The sequence below is a fragment of the Sceloporus occidentalis genome, unplaced genomic scaffold, assembly GCF_023333645.1.
Source record: "Sceloporus occidentalis isolate IW3139 unplaced genomic scaffold, rSceOcc1.0.p SCAF_199, whole genome shotgun sequence".
Lineage (NCBI taxonomy): Eukaryota > Metazoa > Chordata > Lepidosauria > Squamata > Phrynosomatidae > Sceloporus > Sceloporus occidentalis.
Window position 1 is genome coordinate 424,527 of NW_028317179.1, and position 13,264 is coordinate 437,790.

Consider the following 13,264-nt stretch of genomic DNA (forward strand, 5'->3'; position numbering starts at 1 on the left):
CAGCCCAGTTATGATGGCCAGATTCTACATCGGTAATGAAAGAACCCGCATACCTTGAGCTTGTGCAGGCGGAACAAGTCGGAGGTGATAGGAGGTGAGATTACGCAGTAACTGCCCGGCTGCTTGGAACTTAAACCTTGGACGCCACGTACCTGTTTATTGCGGGCTCTTGGGCTGACTCCCTGGATTTCTTCTACCCCGAGGCAGCCGTCCGCGTTCAATCGCAAAACATTAATCTACGCCGGCCGAGATTTATAGGAAAAGCTTTCTCGTTTTAGAAAACGAAAGTAAACAAGTATTATAAAAAGATGCGGAACATAAAACAATATAAAGAAACATTTAATATCCTTTTATTATATAATTGTGTGGTTTAAATAGTCCGTTCACAGGAAGTCCTGGTCCATGATGGCGCTATATAAAACCATTAATAGTAATAGGCACTTATGGCAGGGCTTATGTTATCTCCATGTCTATGCTTGTTGTCATTTTACTGAAAGGGTGGTAGATAAATGGAACAGTGTCCCAGCAGAAGTGGTAGAGGGTAATACAGTGAGGGGATTAAACATGCATGAATCTAAGACGAGACCAACGACTGATTAAGGTTTACTGAGTCTTTACTGCAGGAGAAACGGGCAGACTAGACGGGGGCCGAATGGGGCCGATCTGGCGGCAGTTTGTCGGGATGCCATTGCTGCTTTCCCAGATGGCGGCCTCCAGGAACAGACATAAAAATGATAGAAGAATGAATACTGTATACAGGCCGATCGTGTCCAGAATCTAATAAAATGATCTCCGAGCCTCCATCAGACCTTTCCTGCTGCTACAAATAAAATATGTAAAACTGAAGTGCTGACGTTGTGCTCATGGCTGTACAGCGCGTTGGAGAGATGTCGCGTGACTTACATGATCTTCTTTATTAATCACAACCGTGGCAGACATCCAGCATCCCGCTCGGTGCCAACCCTGCCCTGATGGTGTATTCTGCTGAAATAAGTTAAAATGTTATATATTGTAAATAAAGTGCGGCTGTACCGCCATAAAAAATCAGCCCCCCCCCCCCGAGCGTAAAAAATATATTTTATAATAATAATAATATTGTATATTTACTATTGTTTTATTTTAATGACAATAATGCTAGTTATTTATAGTTTTATTATTTTTATTGTGAATATTAATACTATAATAATAATAATATTGTTAGTTGTTCTAATTAATTATTGTTTTCTTATTATTTTAATAATTATGTAGTGTGGTAATACGGTCCTAATGCCCGGTTCCAGAGGGTATCAATGAACATCCCTTTTTAAATTATTTTATTATTTATTATTAACTTTATTTGTTTTTAGCTTTATTATTATTGTTGTATCCACTTCTGTAGAATATAGCGCTAGTAACAATTGGCGTACTATTGAAGTATCGCATGTCTGCCGCCCCAGTTCCTCCGTGGGAAAGTTACCGTAAAAGCGTATTAAATGTCTTCTAAATGACACAGCGCGCGGCTCGCTCCCCCCCGGCGGCCGAGGATCGCTTTTCCTTTTGGCAGAGATATAATCGAACGGTTTTACGAAACAATCGCGGGTGGAACGAGACGAGTTTCCGGGACGAATCACGTGAATATTAAACGCTCGCGCTCTATAAAGAGGCTCGGTGACCTTTCTAGATTTTCATTTCAGATTCACAAAAGGGAAAAGTTTTTTTTTTTAAAGTAAAAAATCACTATTTTTGGCCTTCTTAGAAAATAAAATACAAGCCCACGCTATTTTGTCTCTGTTCGTCGTCTAATTTCCCAGCGGGCCGCTTGCCTCGGGCTGATCTCCGAGGGTCCTCCAGGTTGGCCACGGAGATTTAACATCTTTTAAGAAAATGAAAAAAAAAACAAGAAACAAACTTGCGTGTATTTAACCCCTTTAATGCTGTGGCGATCGTCGTATTGAATAGAAACGCGTTGCTATTGATCAGGGTCGGGCTATTGGCGGCTCAGATGGCCAGCGGCCACCAAGCGTTGTCAGTGCCAGCTCCGTGTTATTATACACACGCCGTGGGGCGTATATCCGTCTGGTGGCCGCACCCTGCGTGATCTCTTTCTAGGACAATATGCCAATTATTAAGTCTGTTACCAGCTGTTCTCAAGCAGGGACATGTTGCCCGTAAGCTGTTCCTTAGACGGACGTCACTAGAGCCCATTCGAATGGCCTGTCTCTATCCACTACGGTTGGCTAGTGGCCCGCTGGGCATTTGCCCGGTTTGCCGGATGGCCAGTCCGGGCCAGCTATTGGTAAGTGATACGTATATCAGGGAACTCTTCCTCTGCTTTGTGGAGGGGCAGCGGTGTCATCATAGCCAAAGAGAGAGAAGAAACGGACTCGGAGCCCCCGGTGCCGAGACGCAGACATGTTACGTGTTATAAATCTGGGTCAAATGACTTTAACTGAGAGGTAACGCTGTAACATGGAACGTTAGCGTGTGTGTGGCTGAGTGTGGTGGGTATGTTTTGCTGGGAATACTGTGTGCGTTAGGCTGAGGGAGGTATGTGCTATTGGTCATTAGTATGGCTGAGAGTGATCCGTGCGTGTTGCTGTGGCTGAGAGTGATCCGTGCGTGTCGCTGTGGCTGAGAGTGATCCGTGCGTGTCGCTGTGGCTGAGAGTGATCCGTGCGTGTCGCTGTGGCTGAGAGTGATCCGTGCGTGTCGCTGTGGCTGAGAGTGATCCGTGCGTGTTGCTGTGGCTGAGAGTGATCCGTGCGTGTCGCTGTGGCTGAGAGTGATCCGTGCGTGTCGCTGTGGCTGAGCGTGATCCGTGCGTGTCGCTGTGGCTGAGAGTGATCCGTGCGTGCCACTGTGGCTGTGCAAGGTCTGAGAGTGGTTAGAGTTTGCATATTATTAAGACATAACTAATACAGGGTTGCTTGATGTTTTATAAAGACAGACAGATGGATGCTTTTTGTGTGGGGCTCCCTACCTGGGACCCCCCCCCCCCCCCGGTTACAATCTCAGAGCTTTAGGAGAGGGGGAGCACAGAGAGGGTTTTATCAACTAAACTGCTGCAACAGCAAATTCCTCAAGGCTTTGAGCCGTCAACACCGTGAAATCTCTCTAACGCTGTATTTAGTTATAAAAATCTGCGAGGATTGGAAATCCGCTGACGCTCCGGAAATAAAACCTCATTAAAAACGTTACTTTCTGAACATTGACTTTTTCGGCTGCTCTGTCGCTAAATGTCATCCAAAGCAGTCGTTTGTTAACTTAATGGAATGGAAATTAAATCATTTGCAAATCTCGGGTTACTTTGGTGTTTTTTTTGGCATAAACAACTAAGCAATGCATGTATGTGTGTTTATGTAAATATAATGCAGATTAACACGCGTGTCCGTGTTGGGGTTGTGTGTGTCGAGTCGCCCATTTCTCCTGCTGTAAAAACCCGAACCTTAATCAGTCGTTGGTCTCGTCTTAGATTCTGGAGCCGTATGTCTATCCCATGCATGTTTAATACCCTCACTGTATTACCCCACTTCTGCTGGGAGGCTGTTCCACTTATCTATCACCCTCTCAGTATAGGTACTGATACATTTTCCATACATAAGGCAAAATGTGACTCTTTAAGAATGAAGGTTCTCGGAGTCGTGTCTGGGTTGGTTTAGGTAATAGTAAAAGGCATGATTCTGTTAAAGTTTGGAAGGTGGTCTAGTCACCATAGCGACTGGTGCCATTAGAAAATGTGTTGTCACTATAGCAACTAATGGAATGACCCGATCATTAGGAACAGAGTATATTCTCTGCCTAGAACAAGAAACATATTCCGTGGCCTAGACTGCGGGAGTATACTCACTTCTCATAGAGATGTATGAACAAAGGGGTTTATTCACTAAGGTGGGTGTTTGCGACATGGACTAGCATCAGGTTAAAAATAGTTGTATGAGTTCTCGCTCTGTTATCTGAGCCGAGCCTAGACAAACACCGGACTCCTTCACATACTGCCAGTGGGAAACAACAGAATGGCTTGGTCTTAATCACCTCACCAGACACTTTGAATAATGAAAGTCTATGCCATAAAGCATCAGCTCAGTGTGGTGTTTGAGCCAGGAAAGTCACCCAAAAATTCACATGACCGACAGCAACGGCGGCTCCAGGTCTGCCGATAAAGAGCGTTTATTGGAACAAAGTTAGATAAATCCAGGTTTTTGTCAGTGACCGACATTACTGTATACAGCGCCAGTATGGGAATATTACATACATACATACATATATATATATATATATATTTCCTTGAACACAGACATCTTCATATTAAAATAGGGCCAAAGACAAGTTCCGTTTATCCCGGGGTGAAGTTGTCTCTGTATATAGTTCTAGAAATATTTATCGGTATTAAGTCTAATTAGACGAAGGTGACCTTGTTGCAGAGTCATGGGCCGACCCCACATAGTAAAAGGGGAAACGTCACATTATCAACAAAATTAATTCACACTGAGGCTCGTGAGAAGTTTCTATTCATCGTTTTAGAAATATTTGGTTTGAAAAGGGGGGATTATTTTATTTTCTCTCCGTTCCCCTCCCTCCAGATTTATAAACTTCATACGTATCATAGCTGAGCGGTCCCTTTAAATGTACAGAGACACCCCCCCCCCCCATGGAGATGAGTGGCTTTTAGGGCTGTAGAACCCTGCGATACCCTCATACCCAGCAAACATTTTGAGTTCCTAGAAAAGAGGGGCAACAGGGGTGGAAAAACAGAAGGTGGGTCGACCCTTCTAAGCAGGTGCACTTGGAGTATGGAGGAAAATAGATCTACCTGACAAAATCACACGCAGCACCGGTATCAGCGAGCAGAGACTTTAATCAAATCCTTTATTTGCACGACATGAAAGGTTAAGCCGAGTAAGAAAAGTCTGCAAACAAACTGAAGCGACTCGCTGGAAGAACTGATTTCACTATACATCATGAAGGGCCAACCCCAGCGAGCTCCAGCTGCAGGGAGAGCTTGACCGGCCCTGGATAAAGTATAGTTAAACCAATGAGACGTCCCAAATAACATTAACTCGTCGCTCATTGAGTTATATATTACACAGGGCGAGAAGTTGAACCACGACTCTCTCTTTAGTGAATAAAGCCCTATATCCCGACAGAGAGGTGCGGTTCTGAGACGCGGAGTTTAACCCATTATGGAGAATCATCTCTCGGCGGTCATCCCAGGGAACAGAAGACTTCGCTGAGATAATAAACGGTGAGAGGTGTCGGGAATTAATGTGTATGTCGGGAAAGACATGAGGACGTCGTCTGTCCGGTCCGGCCCAAAAGCATACGATGATCAGGAGAGCAGAGGTTAAAAATAAAATGTATAGAAGAAGCTGGTGCCGTTTGCGTGCCGCTGGAGCGGGGTAACGGACACATTCTGCCCGTCCAGTAATCTCTCCAATCTGCCCCTTTACTGGTCCCAGTATCGTTGTCTACCGCAGACCACCCGGCTTCCGTGGCGGACCAGCATCCAGCTGCCACCATCACCCCACGACCTCACTGCCCAACGATGCCCAATTTGTTTACATTCCCTCACTGTATTACCCTCTACCACTGCTGCTGGGAGACTGTTCCACTTATCTACCACCCTCTCAGTAAAGTAAAAGACATATAGAAAAAACCACACACACACAGGCAGGAACCAATCACAATGCAGAATCCAGCAACACAACAGCCATATGCAGGAGGTCAGCAGGTAAACATACAATGCTTTTGATTTGATTGATAAGAGCCGGTTACCCTGGTGATAACATTTTGAAGCTGAAATCGATAAAACGCACACAGAATGGAAAAATTCATTAAATCTTTTAATAAATCGAAATGTTAATACTGACATTAAAAATAAAGAGCTTTTCAGTAAGCGAGGGGGCGGCCTACAAAGTCTTAAAGAATAAACGGCCAGAAAACGTTCAGAACAGCAGAAAAAACATTTAGAGCAGGGGTTCTCAAACTGCGGCCCTCCAGCTGCTGCAGGACTACATCTCCCATACTCCTCAGCCAGCCCCTTAGCTGAAGGAGCATTATGGGAGATGTAGTCCTGCAGCAGCTGGAGGGCCGCAGTTTGAGAACCCCTGACTTAGAGACAGTTATAACGATTACAGGTGACGGGGTGGGTTAAAGCGAGCGCACCATTACCGTCACCTGCCAACGTGGAGCACATAAAGAGTTAATCCGCAATCCATCTACAGCGCTCTTACACGTCCCCTAAAGATAACGCTGAGGGCGAGGGGTATGTGCAAATATTAAATACCCAGGGCACAGCGTGTGGCGCAGCCCAGTTTGACTACCGGGGGACACTGGTTTAACCCCTCACTGCCCAGGACGACACCATCCAGGGCCATTTCCTGCAACATGGAGAATAACTGGTAAGGGGTGGCTGCGCGTAAATATCCAGTAAGAGCTGGAAGCCCCGGCTCGCGGCAAAAACAAATATTTTAAAGGGATTTGGAATGGGAGGAATAAATTCACAGACCGGCGAGCGGAGTGCGAGACGCTGAAAAGGGATCGTTTCCTTATCGCACAGATAACGCGTCATTGATATCTTGGGGGCTCGTAGGGCTTTATCATCTAAACATTACCCCTGGGATTGACAACTCGAGTGAATCCCAAGGCAGGAGTGTAAGGACCAGAGCAGAAAGAAGACGGAGTGTTTACTACAAGAACCAAGGCTCGGGCCTGAATGAATTCTCTTCTCCATCAGTAGTCATTATACGCGTGAAAACGGGCCCTATCTGCTCAACGGCGGCGATCCAGCGAAATTAACGTTTTAGTGGCCAGGACAAGACCGTCGTTTATAGCAAACCTTTTAAAGCTCGTGATCTCTCTCTTTTAAATACACATTTGACATATAGATGCAGCGACTCGAACATCGCAGACGTCAATCTCACATCTAGGATTTAAAGGGCCGGAGCGCGCCTCTCCGCTGAATAAGACTGTTCTGCAGGAATTACTTTTTAATCTACATTGAGTTTCTAAATTCTTGATTCCTGGCATACAGAGAACCGGAAAAGGTTAATTATTGCATATTTTGAACAATTTGAAGGTTTTTGTTTCTTTATTTAAAAAAGGTGTATTTTGACCTTCAGCAATTATTTAACCTCTGCAGGAAAGGCGGACCAGATAGTGGGGTCAGCGGAGTTTATTGGCTTTTTTAAGTAGCCGATAAACCAGAAGGTACTTGGTGAATGTGTAAGAATTCTCCTTAACAGCGAGAACGTCCGCTTTTGGTGAAAATATATCGTAAGGTTTGCTCAGTTATAACCTTAAGAGATTCATTAAGAGCGAAATCGCTCCCCGGAGGCGAGGATCCGACCGCCATGCCCGGGAAGACGCCGCAGGGAGTGAGCACCGGAAGGTAAATTACTTGCCTTTTTATTACATCCCTTAAGATGGCAACAGTGCAAACCTTTATTATATAACTTAATCCTAAAAAAAAACCAAAAAGGGCTTCCTTGAAAACTTGTGCAGAGAAAAAGTGACCGGATGCCTAAGTGCATCAAGTACGGCGGCAGGAAAATTAAAGCGGACCTTTTTCCCCTAAACTACACGACAGCAGCAAACAGAGGTAAAACCCATAAAAGCGTTAGACGGGTAACCTGCGCAGACATACGGCCACAGAAAATGCCCCGGGGGTAAAATACTAGCCTAGTCGGAGAGGGGGGGTTTGAAGGGCAAGTCCATGTACATATAAAGCATTATCTGTGTCCCAGACGTGGGGCGTGAAATGGCTGCGACGTCAGATCAGGGAACCACGGGAGGGGGATAAATGTGCAGAGCGGGCAGCCGAAGCCATGGGCCAGGGCAACAGAATGACTCTAGGGCACACCGATGCTATCGTCCAGGACCATGTGTTGGACAATAACAGAGCAGCCCTGTTTGGCTACTGAATACTGCCCCATGGCCACTAAACCGTCAGCACCTTAAACACCCGACCGCCAAAACAGAACAGTCTGTGGAGCCGCATGGTGGAAGCGGGGGGCCGTGGGATCTGAGTGGAGGAGCAGACGCTGCAGCCGCTGAAACCAGTTGTCTGAGGCTCTGTTTTCTGCGCATGCGCGTCTTACAGTCTCTAGGGGTTTCTCACGCGCGGCCCGTTCAGTCTTGTTTTATTTCCCCTTTCAGTTTCCTCTTCATGCGCGAGTACGGGCTGAGCGTGTCGTCCATTATGAAGTCGTACAGCACCCTGACCCAGGAGGTATACTGCGGGAGGGGATCGTAATACTCGGCTGCAATTTTCCGCACCTATAAAAAAGACAAAGTATGAGTGAGAGAAGTGAGGTCACAAGTCACATGAACATCCCAGCCAATAACGGGAGTCCCAGACACTGCAGCCAATAAACCTCATGAGGGATCGTTTACTTTGTCATATTAAACAGAAGAGACTGGGGTACAAAGCCGCCTCTGCCATGAAAGGGTTAAGAGAAGGTTCTTACCTTGGGCAGGTTCTTGCCGGGGATGCTGGGGAAGTCGTGGTGCTCGTTGTGATAGCCGACATTGAAGGTTAGGTAGTTCAAGGGCCCGTAGTAGGAATAGGTCTCGTGGCCTTTCAGAAACATGTAATGTTCGGCTATGAAATGGCCCGATATCGGATGAAGTCCTAGCCCAAGTATGGATCCAGCCAGCATGTAAACGACTGTCTTAACCCCCAGAAAGTGGTAAACGACGGCATCGAAGGCAAACTGCACCAGCAGGTTCACGATCTCCAGCCGAGACACCGGCTTGGGGTTGATGCAGAGGGGCCGGATGGTGTAGAAGAGCGGCTGTAGAATGATCCACACCAGCTTCCGGAGAGAGGTGCAGAAAAACCACCCTTCGAAGTCCGTCGGGATGTCCACGTCGATGCCGTCCCCACCCAGGTAGCGGTGGTGGTCCATGTGATAGCGCTTGAAGGAGACGGAATAGGGAAGGCCTAGCGGCAGGTTGGCAAACATCCCGAAGCAGCGGTTCCACATGGCTTTGCCGTTGCCGAAGGCGCTGTTGTGCGAGATCTCATGGATGGCCAGGGTCATGGAATGGCTGATGCAGCTTCCAAACACGTATGTCCAGAACATGAGCCACTTCCAGTCCAGGTCTTTGACCAAGTAGAACGCTATGAACTGCGTGAAGACCATGCAGGTTACAATCCAGATGAGGTTGTGATCCGGTTTCATGAGGGACTTGATCTCCGGATACTTTGCTGCAAGAAGAAAGGACAAGGGGAATGAGCGCTCGCATTATTATTAAAGGTGCTGTTCCACTAAAGAAAACCTTTAATTCCCCTCCCTGGTATTAAATGTTAAAAAGTCACTTTCCTCACATATGATGTTTCTATGGCAATAGCCTATTACTGCCTGGCACTGGGTCACATGATCAGCATTGAAGAAACGGTATGATGCGTTTAATACTGCATTCAGTTATAACAGCTTTAGATACACAAACGGATTCTGAATAATAATAATAATAAATAATATTATTAAAATTAAATAAATATTAACAACATTAACAAATAATGATTAATTATTATAATTAATGCCCCCAATATAAGGCACAAAGAGAGGATGTTGGCTTTGTCCGCTGGGGCCGTTGTTTGTTGTGTTACTCGGATAAGGCGCAGTGCGTCTGCTGCGATTCTATACAAATGACACTAAATAAAACATGTTTTTCTCCGAGTGAGAGATCTGTTTGAAGGATTTGCCCCATCCTGTGTTCTGTGCCTTTAAAAGCTCGGCCATGGAGTGAAAACAAGACCAAAGATATGGACCCCACGAGCCAGAGTGACTTAAACTCCAGCAATCATTCACTTCAAAGCATATCGGACCCCAGACCACCCCTTACATTTCTGCTGTGCCCCTCGTAAAGGAGAGGGCTACAGAATCCCCCCCAATATGCATTCGGCGCCCTTTCCCCACTCCCAGCCATATGCTGCTCGGCCCTCCAGTTCTGGGAATGCTTTCTCCCACTGGGCAGCTGCAGCTTCTGATCTCGCTCCCCCCCCCCGTTGTTTCTTCTTAAGAACGTGTTTTAAAGTATTTGCTTTCTAACGGCAAGCGCGATGGAAACGCGGCTCGTGCCCTCAACGGACCGATTCAACGCGATCAGCCCGCAGTATCGGGAGGACTATGACGCAACAGCCAGCATGCTAGAATAAAGGTCTTGGGCTTGATGGGAGTTGTAGTCGCCTGGGAATGGTCTGCGTAAGAGGGATCTGCACATTGTGTGATGTCTGCCCTGCTCTTATCTCTTCACACATGCACGGACGCTGTGCGCATGCGCGGGAAGCTGCAGTAAACAAGCCAGACCGTGGTATTTCCCCGCTCGCTGCGTGGATTCGAAGCTGATTATGAGCGCGGATGGACTGTGGATCACACCGGAAGGCGGCACACGGGCAGCGAATCGATGGCACTGGGCCAGTCCGAGCCCCATTAAGACACTACAGAGCCCGCCTGGGCTCACAGATTCTTCACATTGTAACCAAAAAAACACGTAGGAAGCAGAGCTCCGCGGCAAGCCCAGCGTGGAATATTACACGGAACGCACACGCATACCACATCAACCCGCACACACTCACACTTACCCCACACCCAGCACAGAACACAATAATGGTATGGACTATATCCATAGTCTGAAACCTTAATCAGTTGTTGGTCTCGTTTTAGATTCAGGAGCCGTATGTCTATCCCATGCATGTTTAATACCCCTCGCTGTATTACCCTCTACCACTTCTGCTGGGAGGCTGCTCCACGTAGCCATCATTCTCTCAGGAAAGTAAAAGTTCCGCACATTCCATCTAAGCCTCTGATACAGGATCTGGATCGTCTGGCTCACAGACGGCCGCTCCCAGGTAAGTTTATATAACCTCAAGCTACACAGCTGTGACCTTACACAACGCAGCACAGTACACACTGCTTTCTGAAAGGAATCATCTGCCGCTCCGCTTGCCGCAACACATTCCTCTGAGCCACGGCTGATGAAGGCAGATCACATCTGGCCAAACTTCACCGAGCGTGCGCCGGTTTATTCGCATAACTGTGTGCGCCGACAGGTTTTGACACTTTAATGTATATGATAGCGGAGGATGCCCTTTAAATGCATTCATTTTCATTTCAGTGCTTTCTCACCACCCATCGCTGTTTCAAGCTGCAGCAGCAAGCAGCAGGAAACTTGGACTGCAGAGGAGGCAGAGCGCTGCAGCTTCTCCCACAGGTAAGCGACTTGAATTATGAAATACTTTCATACGCATTCTTTGGTGGCGAGGCTTCAGGGAACAATAAACCGTCCATTAAATAGCGGCTACAGTCCTTATGCACACAATACAGTCCTACTTCACAATTCTGACGCCGCACTTAAAAAAAAGGACGCTGTGACCTGCAAATAACGAATGCGATAGCTGGAAGGTCTCTTTAAATTCACATGGTGTCCCCCTTACAAATGCATTGGGGGCATTTACAGAATCCACACACATGGATTTGCCCCGCTGCCGGCACCCATATGCTCTCAGCGCAGGAGGGGTGTTAATCGCCTGGCATACGACGGATTTCGGATCAGGGATACCCAACATGTACGAAAATAATCCTTGGCCGGCCAGCTGCAGAAGCACCCCTGCAATTTGCCTGCAAAGCAAGCAGGACATGTCATTACACGGGAGGCAACACGAACGCGGGTGAAGAATCCCAACGCAATGTGTTTTCGCTCTCTGGGCCACGCGGGGATTACGTGGCTGCCACCAGAGCCCCATTAGGCAAAAAGCATTCTCATCAGCGGGTATAAAGGGGTTAATGAGGCAGACGCGGGACTGGCGGTGGGAAATCATTCACAGCCACGCGAGGAGGAAGGAAGCCGAGAAATACCCAGACGCGGCAGAGCTTCTGCGGATCACAAAGAACGGCGTCAAAGCGCAAGCGACAGCAGGAAACGGGAACGTAACCGGCCGGGGAACACGGGGTTAAGACTGAAGGACATAGATAATGCTCGCGCAGGCAGCCACGCGCTTACAGGGCCCACGGCGGGTGGAAACAAGGCGTGGAGTGGGGCAGGGTGTAGTGGGGTGGGGTAACAATCAGAAAAGGAAAAGAAAATAATTATATAGCGGGTCGGAAGCTTAACCCTCAAGCTGCCAGGACAGAGAACCTCAGTGCTGCGCATCGAAAGCTTACATAAAGCCACCGCCTCTATAATCAGAGCAAAAAAAAGTCACCCTTAAAGAGCAGAGGGGAGGAATAACTCCAGGCACGCGCTCCCACGGGATATGACAGCAGGGAGAGGCCGTCAGTAACCCTTCTGGATGTTGTATACGATGGCCTAGGGGCTAATAGCTGCAAACTCCACACCAGGGAACATGACAAATCGGGGCCTGAAAACAGCCCGGCATGTCCGGATCACACTGTGGGGGTAAATCGTTGGGGTATCACAGGTCATGCCCCCAAACATCCAGAGCTAAGGGGGGCCCATGCCAATTCAAAACACCACCTGTGGCATTGGTGGGGGGGCCACGCCAGATAAAAACCAACAGCGTATGGCACAGAAATCGTCACCAGGCCCACCCCATGGGCGACCCCGCACCGCTGCCATGCAGTAGAGGGCACTACAGGCTGTCTGCCCCGGGGCAATTAAAGCCCTAGGCCTCGCTTCCCCAGATGCACAGTTTATAATGTATATATATTCACAACGGGAAAAGGACTTTATATAGATGTTGCATACAACGTCACAGTATATGACGGCGCTATAATAATAATAAGCAATTGATCTCATAGATAAGAACCCTGTTTAATTTACAAAATATTGACCTTCGGGGAATGTTAATAGAAGACACCCACATTAAAGCGCGAGTGTAACGGTCCCAGCCATGTACACGCGTGTAACGGTCCCACGGACATGTATGTAACGGTCCACCCGGCCAAGGACAGTCAAGCACAATATATATAACACATACGTAATGCTCGTTACTACTGCACGATAATGCAATCGTCTCCACTCACCCAGGATCTCCTTCCGGCGGTCTGCGTGGGGCTGGTCGGTGTAAACCCACTCGAAGTCCTCCCTAGCCGTACTGTTCCCCATGGCTGCGATGCGTCTGCCGCGCTGCGCCTGGATCGCCTGACTGACTACCCCGCTGGAACCGGAAACCGAGTGACCAGGCGCAGAACACGCCCCTTCCAGCTGACAGGGGGGGGAGAGGGAAAGCTCAACAACTGTCCATGAGCGCAGCTCGAGTAACCACGCCCACTCCCTTTGACACTCCGCCGAGTGATCAAAGACCCGCCTACTTGAAAAAAGC

General features: G+C 47.7%; 1 protein-coding gene across 1 annotated transcript; it reads right to left on the reverse strand.

Moving 5' to 3' along the window:
• Positions 1-8,106: 8,106 nt before the first annotated feature.
• Positions 8,107-13,047, reverse strand: LOC149278153 (sphingolipid delta(4)-desaturase DES1). Its single transcript, XM_089502263.1, has 3 exons — positions 12,966-13,047; positions 8,445-9,187; positions 8,107-8,253 (listed from the first exon to the last, which is right to left on the reverse strand). Exons 1-3 carry the CDS (start codon positions 13,045-13,047, stop codon positions 8,107-8,109), a joined length of 972 nt encoding a protein of 323 aa, XP_089358389.1.
• Positions 13,048-13,264: the final 217 nt, after the last annotated feature.